Source organism: Neoarius graeffei, chromosome 14, assembly GCF_027579695.1.
Source record: "Neoarius graeffei isolate fNeoGra1 chromosome 14, fNeoGra1.pri, whole genome shotgun sequence".
Classification (NCBI taxonomy): Eukaryota; Metazoa; Chordata; class Actinopteri; order Siluriformes; family Ariidae; genus Neoarius; species Neoarius graeffei.
Window position 1 is genome coordinate 63930543 of NC_083582.1, and position 17192 is coordinate 63947734.

Consider the following 17192-nt stretch of genomic DNA (forward strand, 5'->3'; position numbering starts at 1 on the left):
CACCCGGGACGGAGTCCACCAGGGGGTGAGGTATTGTTTTCGATGGGGTTTGTTTGTTTGTTTGTTTGTTTGTTAATGATATTACAATAAAATGACTGGACCAATCTTCATGAAACTTTCAGGATAGATGGGCATTGGTCTCAAATAGAACCTCCAACATTTTGGGGGTCATCCGGTCAAGATCAAGGTTTTTGTGGCTACTGCTTCATATAGAGGCGGTAGCCACTCTGTCATCATGCTGTAAGAATGTAAGAGCGTAACAATTGCACAGTACGGCTTGAGAGCAGTACGGTGTGTTCTGATTGGCTGAGAGCAGTATGATGTGTTCTGATTGGCTGAGAGCAGTAAGCAGTGTTCTCATTGGCTGAGAGCAGCAGAGAATCAGAATCAGAACCATGTTTATTGGCCAAGTATGTTCACACACAAGGTCAAAATCAAGGTCAAGGTCACCAAAAAGGTCAAAATAATTTTTTCGTGATATCTTCCTTCATATTCATCATAAGCGCTACCGGGCGAGGTTTGTTCTGCCTGGCAACACTTGTTGTTGTTGTTGTTGAGGAATGTACTTCTGGACTCTAGAACCTATCATGCAACTTAAGAGTTGAAGGATCACCAAAGAACAGTTAATTGAATGTTAATTGAATTTGAACGCTAACATCAGTATGTAATAACGTAAGAGTTGGACCATCACATTACAATGATTAGTCACCTTCCACAGGATCCAAATTACATTTGGACATTGGTAGAAGTTTACCTAAAGCTTCTGTTTTAGTTTACTGTCCACATACAAACTGTGGGCTGTTGAAATGAGTTTTTCTCTGGCCTGTGACACATGCTCGCCTGTTTTGGTTGCCCCTCCTCCACCCGTTCTGAAACCCAATGCCCCAGACCCAGACAAGCACTGTGGGGGCTGAGCATAAATCATAAAAAACAACACATGCTATATTTTCCCACAATCACATACACAGTCATACAGGACCAATTACTGACAATACCAATACCAATTACCACCATACAACATTCATTAATTACAGAGTGCAGATTCTGGAGTTTAGACTAAATGCATTTACAAAAGCAGGAAGATATATACAGCTGTTTTGGCTTTATGCTGTTCTCTCCCATGCTTATCAGTATTCATATTAATACACCCCCACACATAGGGCTTTTTAAGTCCAGCCAGTTGGCCTGAAATCGGCTTGCTATGATTTATTCTTTGGGAGAGTTTGAGGTGTATATGTTTACGGTTTAGGCCGCAGGCACATCCTCTCGCTAATGTTACAATGCAATGCTATACCTCCATTGTTCACATCTAGAAGATGACACTTCCCCTAAGGACATGCACATCAACTTACATCCCAACCGCTCCCTCTATAACCAACTTAGTCCTAGCTGAAAAACAAGAAATATTATAACTGCTTTATTCTTTGACTAACTTCAACACGTTGAAAAACACATACTCAAAAATGCAACCTAGACCTTGAATCTGAAATTATAATAACCTGTTACTTGTTCAGTTATGAACCTGATCTCATGAGAAAGTTATCCAAATTTCAATGAGCCGGGGAGGTGAGGTTGGAGAAATGTACAAACATTATACCTGTTCCTAAACCTAACCTTAATCTTCCTAACTTTTTCATTCTAATTATGTTATTCCCCGACAGTCTCGTTACCATTTCATCATTTCTATCATTTTCTGTTACTGAAGGCTCCAAAATGCTTGGTCATTCATCATGTCTCTCCCTTTCAAGCACTTTTTTTTTTTCCTGTGGGACAAGAATATGAAATGATGACAGTGTGCCATTTTGCCTTCTCCTTCTGGAGAATAAACATACATCATGTTAGATTAAGTATTTAGTTACTCATAATCTGAGTTAAACCATCTATCCCAATAGCAGTCATCAGCCATCAACACTTCACTTGTGTTTGTATATAAATACTCTCTGACTGTGACAGACCTTAAACCTTTAATATCCATCTTCCTTCAACACAAAGCTCATCATATTTCTCCAATCACAACAGCAATGGAATTCCTGCCTGATCACAAATCTTCTGTTTCTGTCAATTTTAAAGAAATTGTATAGACATCAGCCAATAACTTTGGTGGTCAGAGGGCAAGATGGCTCACCTGGGAAAGGTCATGGAGTGTGACATGGCCTGCTGATTTAAAAAAGAAAAAAAAGAAGAAAAAAAGACCACACATTTTGGGCAGCTGGACCTTAGGGCTAGTCCTATTCTCCCTATCACTGGTGTCCACTTGTGGAGATCAAGTCAATAAACCTTTGTGCTTCTCAAGCAGAGAGGAACTAATGCAAGCCATGGTTGAAGACTCAGACTTCATTTAAACCCTTCCCAGCAGCCTCTGAGTTTTTAATTAAATACTTGATTTATGATGAGAAATTAAAAGAAAATACACAATTCAATTATTGAAGAATGCTTCTATTTAACTCGAATGTCAACTATTTCAGTTAGTTTCTTCTGTGTGTGAAGGAAATGGTTGGCTGAAAAGCAAATGCAGTTGACTTCAAGTGTTATTACACTCAGAGCTCAATGCAAAATAAATATTGGCTTCATGTTTAGCCATTTGCAGCATAGTGTATATAAGTAGCTCAGTGGAAACCCATTTAAGGAGAAAAGAGCACTAGCTAGAGCGTATCTTACACACCCAGCCACACAGGCCATGTTTGTGGTGAAGCTGTTTATAACTGTGATGGAAGTATGATTCGAAAAATCATAATCCTTTTCTTCATTGTCCTCTGGAGAGCTTATATTTAATGACAGCTTTACTTTAACTACAGAAGCATTTTCTCATGTCTCACTCAAGAAAGTAGAAACATATGAGTATATTTAGGTGAGCTTAGATCAGGGGTGTCAAACATACAGCCCATGGGCTGGGACTGGTCCGATTAAGGTTTATAATCCGACCCACCAAATGAATTTAGAATCCATGTTCTAAATTAAAACTGTTTTGTGAATCATAATTGAAAGATTTGAGGAAAAAAAGAGCTAGTCTCTGTTCCACTATGGGGCAAAATAGAGCAATAAACTCAGGATTATAAACTACTGGCAAATAATAATGATACAAATACTATTATTCTATCCACATTCACTGGATATGAGCAATCGCATGCTCTGATTGGCTATTCTACTACTAGGCTATCAGCTCATATACCCTGAGTAGAGAAAAATAAAATGGTGGAACGTTTTGCTGGACCAACCGAGGACGAAATAAAAACTACTTGAAAACAAAACCAAAAAAAAGCAACAAAATATGGAATGAAAGTATTTAATGGTAAGAAGGTATCTTTTTTTTATTTTTCAAGAATTATTATTATTATTATTATTATTATTATTATTATTATAGCATTTTTCACAAATTACTACTCTCATTTCACTGGTTTGTTTACATATTTCATCTTTAAGCATTAAAATTTGTTAAATTTTTTTTTAGACTGGTTCAATAGCTAAAATACTCTGTTTCTGAAAATCCAGTGAATGTGGATATAATAAAACAGTTATTCCACTCAATCTCATCGTACATGGCTTATAGCCTGCTCGGTGCTATGCGCCTTGTTGAATATCAGCTCATGTACGACTCGATTTCGTGGAATAATTGTTAAAATATACTAATGATATAAAATACTTCCTTAAAAAGTTAAAAATTTTATATATACAGTAATCCCAAATTCAGTCTATTTCATAAATAATTCTCGTTAAGTCCTTTTTAGTTCCGGGTTGTAAAAAAAAAAGTGATAATGTTCATATACATATTTACAATTTTTCATTGCAGTAAATTATAACTAGACAAAATGGAACAAGCATTATATGTAGTTTGCAAGTTAAAGACAAAAGCGAGAAGATGATATGATGATGATGGTGAGCTCACATCATCAAAACACAGAAGAGAGTAGATCAGTTTCAAAGCAGGTCTGTGGAGAGAGTATCAGTCTGTCTGAACATGCATACTTTGCTGTATGGTTAGGATTGATTTCACCACCATAAAACTGAAACATGCACCCCCCCACACCCACCCACACACACACACACACACACTCTATTTGTGCCAATTAAACAGTAAACCCTCAGTGTCCCACCAACTGTGTGCATTGTCTCTAGTTCCCTTCCATCACACTCCTTTGCATTTTTCGTTACTCATCACTCCTGATGTTGCTGCTTTCCAGCATCTAAACCCTAACTGACACTTCCCCCTTCAGGAGAAGTGCAGAAGTGTACAAACCCTAAAAGTCTGTACTTTTCATTCTCAAAAAAAAAAAAAATAATAATTCATTCTTTCTCACATTTTAATGTTACCATTGCCAAGGATGATGATGGGTATCAGATCATTCCACTGTGGATGGGTTTGTTATGAATGCAGTGTTAATGGTAAGAAAGTAGTCACATTTACATTTCCACATCCAAGCTGAGACGGCTTTGTTTCACACTCTCCATGTCGACCACCTGGACCCTGGTATTTCACTGTGCCACTTTAAAAGTCATCCACTGGGATAACACAACCAGTGCACTTGTATTTGTATCATATTAATCTAATGTAATGAGTTTTTGTAGGTTGTAAATAATGCAAAACCATGTCTTCATATTCTTAGGCCCCCCCCAAAAAAACTATTTTATAACAAACAGCCCTTTGCTGTCACTAGACTGCTTGCACATGTCACTTCAACCACTAGAGATCAGCAAAGTACCAAAGAAGCTTTCCATGTCTTACAGGATAGGCCTGGCTCTAAATGTAGCTCCATCAGAGCACTTGTATTTGTGACTCTTTGAAATGCCTGTGCTCTGATACACACATTGCCCACCAAACCCTCAGGTGTATAACCCCCCCCCACACACACACACACACTGTGTCGCTGCTGAAGTATCCATGTATAATCTCCTTGACCACATGTGTTTATTCGACTGCTTTTCACAAGGTCATGGTGTGTGTGATGGAGCAGGAAATGCATGAAAGAGCAAACCTGGGAAGCACTACTGTAGTCTATAGTTTACACAACCCTTCCAGGTAACTTTCACTAGTTTCCTTAGTTAATGTTTCACAAAGCTATTCGGTACAGCAAGAATAGATGCAACGAGTTACAGTTCTTTATTTTTAATTAGGATATGATATATTGACGGGCAGGGACGGGGGGTGGTGTAGTGGTTAGCACTGTCGCCTCACAGCAAGAAGGTTCTGGGTTTGAGCCCAGTGGCTGACGGGGGCCTTTCTGTGTGGGTTTTCTCCGGGTGCTCTGTTTTCCCCCACAGTCCAAAGACATGCAGGTTAGGCTAATTGGTGTCTCTAAATTGACTGTAGGTGTGAATGTGAGTGTGAATGGTTGTTTGTCTCTATGTGTCAGCCCTGTGATAACCTGGCGACTTGTCCAGGATGTACCCCGCCTCTTGCCTATAGTCAGCTGGGATAGACTCCAGCTTGCCTGCAACCCTGTAGAACAGGATAAGCGGTTATGGATGGATGGATGGATGGATGGATGGATGGATGGATAGCCAACACTGTAGTGCATCTGGCATTACATAGAGGCTTCAATATGCATCATATCGCCCTTAGGAGCAGCATGGTGGTGTAGTGGTTAGCACAGTCGCCGGGGGCCTTTCTGTGTGGAGTTTGCATGTTCTCTCCGTGTCTGCCTGGGTTTCCTCCGGGTGCTCCGGTTTCCCCCACAGTCCAAAGACATGCAGGTTAGGTTAGCATGGCTGCCCACTGCTCTGGGTATATGTGTGTGTGTTCACTGCGTCAGATGGGTTAAATGCAGAGAGGAACTTCACAAGTGTGTGATGAATAAAGTTGTTCTTTCTTTCTTAGACCCCATACCCAAAGACCCCTTACGAAAATCTACCATGGTTTACTATGGTTTTACCATGGTTTTTATGTAGTAATCATGATTCTACCATGGTATCTCATGGTTATTCTAAGTACTATGAACCAACCATAGTATTACTATGGTTCATCCATGGTAGTAACCATGGATCTACTATGGTATTTCATGGTGATTCTAAGTACTATGACCCAACCATACCATTACTGTGGTTTATCCATAGTACTGCAGTAGCTGTGGTAGCATCATAGTTGTATGTGTAATAGGTCATAGTAACTACGGAATTCGTTTAAAAAGGGATAGTATGGTTTTTTAAAGGATGCACTAACTGTAGTATTACCATGCTTTCGTCCAACAGTCAATGCTGTAGAGAAGGATCTTGATTAACAGCCCAGATACATTAACATTTACTTAGAACCTAAAAATTTAAGTGAACATTGAGGTAAAATGCACCATGGTTTTCATGGTTACCCAAAAAAACCATGAAAACCATGAATAACTATAAACCATGGTAAAACCATGGTTAGTTTTCATAGTAAAACCATGGTTAATTTTCGTAAGGGACCTTTGGTTTACTTTCTTAGGGTCCCCTCGGCCCCTATGGCTGTTCAGGGCCCTTGGGGGTCTTTCTTTCTTGTGGTCTCATTGAGCTACTCAGAGCCTTTGGCGCTTCTCCACCCTACTGTAAGAAATGAATCAAGAGAATCAACCATGGCGTATTCGGTTCACTTGAACAAAAGAATCGACACCGGAGAGTGAGTCTTATAATGCGCGTAATTGTTTCCAGCAAGGAGAACAATAAAGTGTGGAGGGAACTGTGTGGCTGGATCCAGCAGCAGGACTGGGAAATACAGATGTGAGGTGCTCTTCGGTTGTACACACACACACACACACACACACTCTCTCTCTCTCTCTCTCACACACACACACACACACGCTCCCCCCATCCGGCGCGGCTCCATCAACCGACGCGTTTTGCGCACTTCCTGCTCCGGCCGTCAGGCGCACGAGAGAGAGAGAGAGAGAGAGAGAGGGAGGAGAGAGAGAGAGAGAGAGGAATGCTGCAGGAAAAATCAGCACAGATCTGGTGGATCCACTGAACGAACAGGCGGCTCAAATGCTGTGGAAGATTCCTCATACCCATAAAACGCATTCGAGACAAGCAGATTGCCAGCTCCAGCTGCTCGGGAAGAAAGATCTCCTAATGGCCAGTTTGGTTTGATCTTTTTTCTCTCTTGATGGAAGAGGACTAGCTGGAATGCGCTGCTGCTGCTGCTGAAGATCTTCATCTTTCATTCGTGGCCGTTTCCTCTGAGCTCAGGATCTCCACCAGTTTATATTGACATCATTTGCCTGCTTTAAGCATCGCCCTGAGTCCTGCTTGTTATTGGGTATAGAATAAAACTCCATCAAGATCCTGGTCAGAGAGAGAGAGAGAGAGAGAGAGATGAAAGGGGATTTGCTTGTTTACGCACGTTCATGATCGTAAACAAAACCAGAACAATCAAAGTCCTTGCTTTTCCTGCTTGTTCCTTTTACGCTCCTATACCGTAGTCTGCATCCTGGGTTACTGGACATCAGGACAAAAAAAAAATCCTGGACATTAATAAAAAATCAAAGCAGCATCGATTAAACTCATGACATGATGATGATGATGATAACTCCATGCCAACCATTTCCTCTGGATTAAAGTTTGACACTGTAAAGGTAGTGCCTGGTTTCACATCATCATGGTTGTTTTCAACGGCTTGCTGAAGATAAAAGTCTGCAAAGCTCTGGACCTGAAGCCCACACCATGGTCATTGCGGCACGCCGTGGGCCCCAAGACCCAGACCTTCTTGCTGGACACATATATCGCCCTCAATGTGGATGATTCACGTGTGGGCCAGACCTCCACCAGGCAGAAGACCAACAGTCCGGCATGGAACGATGAATTTGTCACAGAGGTATACGACGGAAAAAAGATCGAGCTGTCAGTTTTCCACGACTCGCCGATCGGCTACGACGACTTCGTGGCTAACTGCACCATCCAGTTTGAAGATTTGTTACAGAATGGGAGTAGACACTTCGAAGACTGGGTATGTTTCTGAGCCAGGCCTGAACAGCGTTAGTACTAAAGGGATGGAGTCAAGTTTGATTATTTTTCTTGCTCTGAGTGGTCTGATTCAGCTGTTTGATAAACTGCCAGATTTAACAGACGTGTAAGAGGAGGGAAGTCACCAAACTAGACTTTGACCCTGCAGGTCAGCAGCTGGTCATTAGTTGAGCTTTAAATCCTACAATGAGTGTCATGGTATTCGCATAATCCTTTGGTAGAGAGAGATGTCTTTAAAACCTATATTTTCCACAGGCTCATCTGGACAGCTTTCCTACTTATCACCGAACAGATTGTGCTCATTGGATCAGACAGCGACACTCACAGTTTCCATCACATGAAAATATTTTGCAAACTCAAATCATAAGACATGGCCTGTCAGTGCGAATGTATGAAATTGCAGGATGAGGTTTTGATTTGCAGAATTTCCAACTCTAGCTTAGTTCAGAATGAAGTAATCAGAAACATGCAATACAGGAGGTATGATTGAAGAGGTGGGAGAGGATGCGCTCATTTGGCATTAAAAATCTGAACTCTATTCACTTAGTGTGCATCTGTATGAAATTTGAACCTATACCTTGCTCGACTTTGTTCAGGCTTATGATATTCACACAATATCAAGCTTTCAGTGACAGACATGAGGAATAATCGGCAAGTGTTCTTTTTTATTTAATTTTTTTTCGAGGAAGGTGTTGACAGTTTGGGGAATAAATAGCTCACGTCTACTTTTGTTCCTTGTAACACGCTATGTAATCTTGGACACCATTCGCAGACTGACTGCTGTGCACTGTAAATTGTGATCTATTATTGAGTCACATACAGATGGTTGACAAATTAAAGGGGTAAAAATGATAACATTCTCATTATCTCTAGCCGCTTTATCCTTCTACAGGGTCGCAGGCAAGCTGGAGCCTATCCCAGCTGACTACGGGCGAAAGGCGGGGTACACCCTGGACAAGTCGCCAGGTCATCACAGGGCTGACACATAGACACAGACAACCATTCACACCTACGGTCAATTTAGAGTCACCAGTTAACCTAACCTGCATGTCTTTGGACTGTGGGGGAAACCGGAGCACCCGGAGGAAACCCACGCGGACACGGGGAGAACATGCAAACTCCACACAGAAAGGCCCTCGCCGGCCCCGGGGCTCGAACCCAGGACCTTGTTGCTGTGAGGCGACAGCGCTAACCACTACACCACCGTGCCGCCATGATAACATTCTGTCTGTAGCATTTTTCTGGCATGGATCGGGTACACTTGTTCCCTTATAGGGTAAAGTCAGTGCAAATTAATACAAATTTCTTCTAAAGGACCACCAATGTTTCTATCCTAGTGGGATAGTGGGTTCTTTCAGGATGCCCCCTTCTGCAGTGCATGAGGTCAAACTGAATGATTTGATCAGGATGAAAATGGAGTAGATCATATGCTGTGGCCTTCGCAGTCACCAGATCTCAGCCCAGTTGAACACATGTTGGAGAATTACAACAGTCTACAGCAGTGGTGGCTGGTAGTCTTTCAAACAGGGGAGGCTGGTCGGTTACGATATTTCCAGATTTTAAAAGAAAAAACATCAGTTTTGCCCATACTCTTGCCTCTGATCTGGCTGATTGTTGGCAGCGTCACAAACTGTGAAATAACAGGTTCTTTTGGCCCATTAGCCTACTGTCCAATATACATGATGGTGGTGTTGGGGGGGGGGGTATATTTTAACATTTTATATTTTAAAATTGTGGCATGTTGTTTAAAAATTGATCATTATTGAAAGCAGCTCTTTGTCAGGAACCTCAGCAGTAGAGCTGGGTGCCACACATTTCATTCAATGACACTTTCCCTATATTTTACTTATTTTGACTGAGAAATGTTTTATTGACAATTTTGATAACCCTTCACTTTTAATCCAGGTCTGTAGTGTGAAATGTTCTCGGCTGTGTTTTTGTTTAAAAATGTTTTCCAAATTGTAGCTGTGTTTAATTCATATCCAGAAAAAATATATATTCCAATATAATATACTCAGCATAAACATTTTAAATAGATTCTATATTTTTGGTCCATCCATGACATATTACTAAAGTAGCCTATTTACTGTTGTTGATGTGGGTCACTTGCTGTTAGCCAATTCACTTTCTCGTACCAGGAGAGCTGAAAGGAACGAGTATTATTCCCTACCTTTTTCACCAAGTCAATTTGAGGCGTTGGTCTACCCTGCTCTTTAATTTAAATTTTTTCCTCGAAAGGAAGACTGGCAAATGGCTTCGCCAAAATTAAATCAGCAATGCTTGGCATCCGTGCGCAGCTTTCTTGCTAGCTGACTAGCCCCCTCAAGTTCAAGTTCAGTCACTCAAATAAACGAAATTTCTGGAACTAAGATAGCAAACTTGACAACACTATATTTACACTTTATTTACAATGAAAATATATACAAACTAAAAAAGCTGGTAGAAACCGTATGTAATGAATGAAATCGAAATGTAAGCTGATCTCTTACAATACACCACAGCACTTGCGAATCCGCATGGGACTGAACTGAAATTCACCGCTGCCTGTCTATAGTTGAAACGAGCTGTCAATCAAAGAAAATATCCGGCCGCTTTCACCAATCACCAGTCTCCTCGCGGAAACTGCCATGTCCCTCCCATGTGAGGCTGGGAGTCCGTGGGCGGGCGTTTTCACAGTATTTGTCCAATAACTGTCTTGCATTTTGAGATTGAAAAGCGCATAGCTCCCAAATGCCATTGAAGTCCACTGAGGCTGGGAGTCCGTGAGACTCCGTGGGCAGGCGTTTTCGCAGTATTTGTCCAATAATCGTCTTGCATTTTGAGATTGAAAAGCGCAAAGCTCCCAAATGCCATTGAAGTCCACTGAGGCTGGGCTGCATCACGCTGTCACGAGGGGGAAAAACTCACGCACACATTAAAGTTATAAGGGAATGATTTCGCACTGTAGTTGGGTTGAGCACATATATTTCTATGATTCTGGATCTGAAATAGCAATGTTATAAGGTCGGCTATAACATAAGCCTAGCGCAATTCATCCTACATGATGTTCATCATTTTTAGAGGAGGCTGAGCCTCCCTCGTTAGAGCAATCGCCCGTGGTCTACAGCACTATTAGGGAGATTGTGAGTTCTACTTGCAGGGAATCAAACCAGCGACCTTTTGGTCCCAAAGTTGTTTCTCTAACCATTTGGTCATGGCTTCCCCTTACCCAGTAATACAGGGTTAGTCAAAATTACATTAACACTAATGGATTATTTTTCTCCTGCAGATAGACGTACGTCATGGGTGACAGATTAAATGGTACTGTTTCTCGCTGGTTTTTGTGTGTTGAACATGATGGCGAACAAGTTGAGACCGTCCTGTAAATCATCTTGCACATATGATGTATGTTTTGTTAATAATGGTTTCTACCATTTAAGTGTTAACATAATTTTGACTAATCCTGTATATATATATATATATATATATATATATATATATATATATATATATATATATTTTTTTTTTTTTTACAAGATACTGTATATGGACTGTCAGTAGCATAACCCTTTAAAAGCATGGTCTAATGGTTACAGAAGCAGTGTTGGGACCAAAAGGTTGCCTGTTTGATTCCCAGGACCAGCAGGAATAGCTGAAGTGCCCTTAAGCAAGGCACCTAACCCCCAATTGCTCCCTGGGCTGCTCTTGGCACGTTGTACGTCTGCTAAATGCCTGTAATGTAATGTAATCACTAGCTATTATTTAATATTTAGTAACGACTCTCAAAACACAGGTCATACCAAAGATCATCATAAAGATGGTACCTACTGCTGTTTGGCAAGGCATGCTGCAATACAGATGTTAGTGGGGAGCAGGCTTTTAGGCAGGATTTTTTTTTAGGGAGTCTAACTTTTTTGCAGGTGTCACTGTATGTGGCGAGGTGTAGCGGCGCGTTGAGCGCCGCTGGCACGAGTGTTTTAGGGGGTTCCGGGGGTACAACCCCGGCTGACCAGTTTTGCTTTCAAAGCCGCTAGCGTCCAAAGATTTAGTATAACAAAGAAAAAAACACACAGGAAATATGGCTAAGTCTTCAAACATTATAATGGTATTCGTTTTTTCAATAGAAACCCATTAATTACAAAGCTAGAAGGTAAAAACCAAGGTACTAAAAATTTACATTTAGGTATGAAAAACCTTCAAATTGTTCTCACCTTTGAAATGCATGCAACACACAATAACTTTTCAGGTAGAATGACCCCAGTACTAATTCTAAACATTTCTATCTTGGTGGAATTGAGCAGCGCCCTATGGTGGCTGAGATATGACGAATGTGACAACCATAACTTGTGACAACCAACCCCGGTCATCCCTATTTATTCATGCAAGAAACCTGGCTGTCTAGTTATGGGATTGTGATAGTTTTTTGACATTCCAAGCCTATCAACAGTTACAGAAGAAAAAAAAAACTTACATGAGTTCTCTTCTGAAAGAAGTTGGAAATCGTTGTTTGCCTTCCTCTTTTCTTCATTTTCTTCCTGTCATGCCCAAAAAACTCAGAAAAATCTATCTTCTATCTTCCTTACCAAATATCCCACGTGTTCGTCCTTTTCACGTGCGTTCTTTGGAATCCCAGCATCCTTTAGAACGTGTCGTATTTGATTATTGTTTAGCCTACTAGAAATACTACCCGCCGGCTCGACTACCACACTCTCCACTACGTAGCCTGTAATGTTGGGAAAATCTGCATGAAAATGTGTTATTTACTGTTAAAAGGATTTATTCGGGATAAATAACATGTCAGGTAAGGCCGGTTTTCTATAGACTACATTCCACATTTAGCTGCGGCAATATAGTCTACGGCTATATTGTCTGGATATTTATGCCAGTGTCTCCTAGGCATACATCTTTTCCCCCTCTGCTCTGGGAACGCATATTACAAGTGCTTTGTACACCAAATTTATTTAATAACCCATTTATTTATAACGAGGGCTCTCACAACTTTGAAATTAGTGCAGCCATAGAAACGCGTGTTTCTGTAGCTCTGCGGCGGGTGCCTATATTTTGTACTCTGGGCTCGTGCTGTTGCTATGGTAACCCTGGGCGTCTTCGGGAAAGACAGCTGTCAAAGCGAGACTTCTGAAATTTCCAAAATGGCGGTGTCAACAAAGCTTGTAGATCCTCGGAAAGCTCAGACTCGGCGATTTTTTAACATATTCAGCTAAGTTACCGGACATAACACGGGTGGAAATATTAGGGCGTCTTTAGGGCGTCGTACTAAAAAGTAGGGCGTCCAATTTCTTGTTTTTTTCAGTACAGGGCGTCGAAAAGACGCCCAGACGCCCCTCTATCTAAAAGCCTGGTGGGGAGTCAAACTCTTGCGGTTACCAGAGGAGCAGCCCCCTGCTGTAACCTTAGCTGTATAGACGAGAGACCGAGGGCTATGGAAATGGAGATCAGCGCCGCCCAATGCACCTTAAGGGTCTGGTTAGTACTAGAATGAGAGACTGCCTGGGAAGACCAGGGCATGGAGCGGGAAAGACTTTAGACTTTAGATAGCACTATTATCAACATACCAACCGAGAGATTATGTTTGGGAAGAACTGTGTTCATGCTTGCGGTATAGTTCCAGAGATGTGCAGGATCTCTCCCAAAGGCACACTGAAGCTGTTCTAGTCGTTCATAATGGCTTGGCACTTTCCTAAAACATTTTATCTTGGTTTTTCCTTTAATTTGTCAGCCATCTGTCGATAGCTAGCTTTCATGTGAGTGATAAAGTGGTGTAGATTATTGCAGTGCTTTAAGTGGGCCGGTACACACCAGTATGCAGTACTGCCACTTCCAGATTTTAACCCCTGGCGTACCAGGACTTTTTACGGCATACCGGGACTTCTCACAAGCTCACAGTACCCTTTCCTTTCCTCTCCATATCAGAGTGTCTCTTGGCGATTCATTATGACATTTAAACTACATTACTTAGGGTTCAGGGCGGCATGGTGGTGTAGTAGTTAGCACTGTTGCCTCACAGCAAAAAGGTCCTAGGTTCGAGCCCAACGGCTGGTGAGGGCCTTTCTGTGTGGAGTTTGCATGTTCTCCTCGTGTCTGCGTGGGTTTCCTCCGGGTGCTCCGGTTTCCCCCACAGTCCAAAGACATGCAGGTTAGGTTAATTGGTGGCTCTAAATTGACCGTAGGTGTGAATGTGGGTGTGAATGGTTGTTTGTCTCTATGTGTCAGCCCTGCGATAACCTGGCGACTTGTCCAGGGTGTACCCCACCTCTCACCCATAGTCAGCTGGGATAGGCTCCAGCTTTGCTGTAGAACAGGATAAGCGGCTACAGATAATAGATGGATGGATACCCAGGGTGCACTACGCGACACTCGCCTCTCTCGATGCTCGTGGGACTACGTGATGCTCACTCGCTTGTTTACGGAGAAGTTGGAAACAACAAATGGGAAAAACAAAGAAACAAAAACAGGACGGTAATGTTGGCATGGCTACAAAAGGGCACAAAGAGAATGAGAGTCGAAACGGAGTCAGATGATGACACAACTCTTCAACAGTCAAATTCTACCGCAGCAGAAAATGGAGGTGAGGAGCGGCAAGCTAACACTAGCGCGTCTGCTAATAGCGAAGAGCCTGTTGCTATAGCAATGCCTGTTGCTACCTATACTCCAGCCAACTGCGATGTTAACAGTAACCTCCTTCAACATGAATGGCCAGACTGTTGGTCAAAGGATCAAGTACAGTACTTTTGCTCACAGAACGACTCGCTTATTTGTAAAGACAAAAAGCTTGGGTGTAAGATACAGTATGTAGAATAGGATGCCTTTTTATTGTCACTGCACAAATGTACTACGAAATTTAGTTCATCACAGGAGAGCAAAGCCGCTGCATACGTACGCGCCGCCACTCTTGGGCACGTCAGCCCAAGGCCGTCCTATGTTAACCTAAGTGCGTGTCTTTGAACTGTGGGGGAAACTGGAGCAAACCCACGCAGACACGGGGAGAACATGCAAACTCCACACAGAAAGGCCCCCGTCGGCCACTGGGCTCGAACCCAGAACCTTCTTGCTGTGAGGCGACAGTGCTAACCACTACACCACCGTGCCGCCTGACTCACATGCCAACAAGTGAATATGGGGAATACTGGCACTTATTTTTTTCCACTTAAAGCACTGCATTATTGTCTGTTTGTAGGTAATACAAAATTTCGGGTTAGATTTACATTATATGATTATTCCTGGACCAATGAGCTGCCTTTGTGTTTTATAATCTCAGTCCAGCAAGATGTGGGCATGTTACACATCCAGGGGAAGGTCAGTGTGAACTGTGAAATAATCATGTTCCTGTACTGGTACATCTTCCCATATCCATGTTGCTAGCTCGCTCTGAAAATATGTCAAGTGAAATTGTGACAGGAGGAAATCAGTTTAATCACTGCTCTACACTATTATTTATGCCCACAGACACATCTGTCTTTAGTGCTGCAGGCCCAATATGTCTCCTGCTGCCTGATGTAGACCTCCTACATGTGCCAAAGGTTGTTTTCTGCATGACTGAAAGTGTAATAGCAGACGTCTATTTTGGTATCACATGAGCTTGGGTACACTATTAGAGGTTAGAGCGTCATTTCTCAGTGGTGTATAAACGATATAACCTTGGCTGAACTTAAACCAGTGTTGAAGCTAAAGAATTCATGTTTGATGAGAGAGCAAAGCATTGTATGCTGTGTTGAGAGTTGAGGCTCAGTTGTATATAACAGGACTTGTTATATAGAATGCTCGGCTTGTATGCATTCTTCTTGATCTATGGAACATGTGGCTAGACGACGTCTACAGTTGAAACCCAGCTCCTTAGAGACAGCATACATCAACACTCCCACTCACGGATGTACAGGTAGACCTTCAAACTATCGTGGTTGAGAGTGTTTATTTAGATATCTGTTTTAGTCTCAGCCAACATATACCACATCCATGTGATAAAGTAAAAGGAGGTTGGTTTTCTTAAAGAAACAAGAAGTTGTTGGTGTTGTGTCATATTTGTTACATAACTACTTCTTTTTTTTTTGGTCACAAACTACACTCAGAAGTGCCTCATAGCATGGCAAATGCTGTAATGCCAGACCAGCGATTTCAACATACTGTAAACTAATGTGCGTGTGACAGCTTGTATGTCTCACTGGATGCATGTAAGAGTGTCATACTTTGTCTCAGTCACCAGTGATGAACTACTTATAAATGGCTTTTTAATATGTTACATGCACACATGTTGGTTTTGTCTGCAGAATCCATCCAGGGGCGTAACCAGAGCCGAGGGCCATGTGTTTGTGGATGTGTTTCAGACAGCAGTGAGACCTGCCCTTCTGTCTTTGTCGTGTGAGGCAAGGAGGACTTAATAATTCACAGGCCTAATTCAATCAGTCTGTGTAGCACTCAGGCCTTTAGCCTACAACCATGGTTACAGGTGTTTAAGTTTGATACGATCCCTTACTCTCGTTTTTATTTCTATCTTATTTTAAGATGCACTTGTCTGTAAGAGTCTTGTCCTCCTCACTTTGCAATGGATCAGGATACTTTCTCAGATATCACCTGTTTGCTGAGCTTAAAGGTACCCTTCCACCAAAAACGTTTAATACCGGCTCTTTTTGAAATACCATAGTTCACTCCGAGTTGCATATGCATGCTGCATGTGAAAATGTAATTCTACTCCCATTTCCTGTATTAGCTTATGAAAGAAAATAGTCAGAAAAACGAGCAAATCTGAAAAAGCCCTGCGAACTTACGTCACTTCGAAAATTAGTATTCATGGCCTCGCCCACCTTGGCTTGCGACCGCCCACGGGAAGAAAGTTCGGATTTAAGCGCGAGGAAAGATAGCAGAGCCCATCTCGTCAGTAGCTAACGAAGAGGACCTAACAGCAAGTTGAAAACATGTCTGAACAAGTTCGTGCCTGTGTTATTTGTGGCAGTAACACATCAACGTTGCATTTCTTGCCCAAGATAGAAGAGGTGAAGAAGAAATGGTTGGAATTTATCTTTGGAACACCACCAGCGAAGTATAATGCAACGTTAGTATAGCCTGGCAAGCCAGACTAAATGTGAATATTTAGTCTGGCCTTGATCTGTAGACATTTCTGAAGGGTGGGGGTGGAACAAACCACTGTCTTTCAAACTGTCTCTGTGCGTATAGGCCAACGCTCTGACCAATCAGCGCAACAGTGACTGTGACGTAGTCAGAGCGACAGAAAGCAGTGGGGGAGGCCTTGAAATAAATAATTTTTCAAAATGCGTATTAAT

The 17192-nt window shown here is 41.9% G+C and overlaps 1 protein-coding gene across 1 annotated transcript in view; it reads left to right on the forward strand.

The window, feature by feature from the left end:
• Positions 1 to 6874: 6874 nt before the first annotated feature.
• The window catches only part of prkcea (protein kinase C, epsilon a), a 200174-nt gene continuing 189856 nt past the window's right edge, over positions 6875 to 17192 (forward strand). The window contains exon 1 of the mRNA XM_060940221.1: positions 6875 to 7903. Within this exon, the coding sequence (XP_060796204.1) occupies positions 7556 to 7903 (348 nt within the window). The 5' untranslated portion in view covers positions 6875 to 7555. The remainder of the gene's footprint in view (positions 7904 to 17192) is intronic.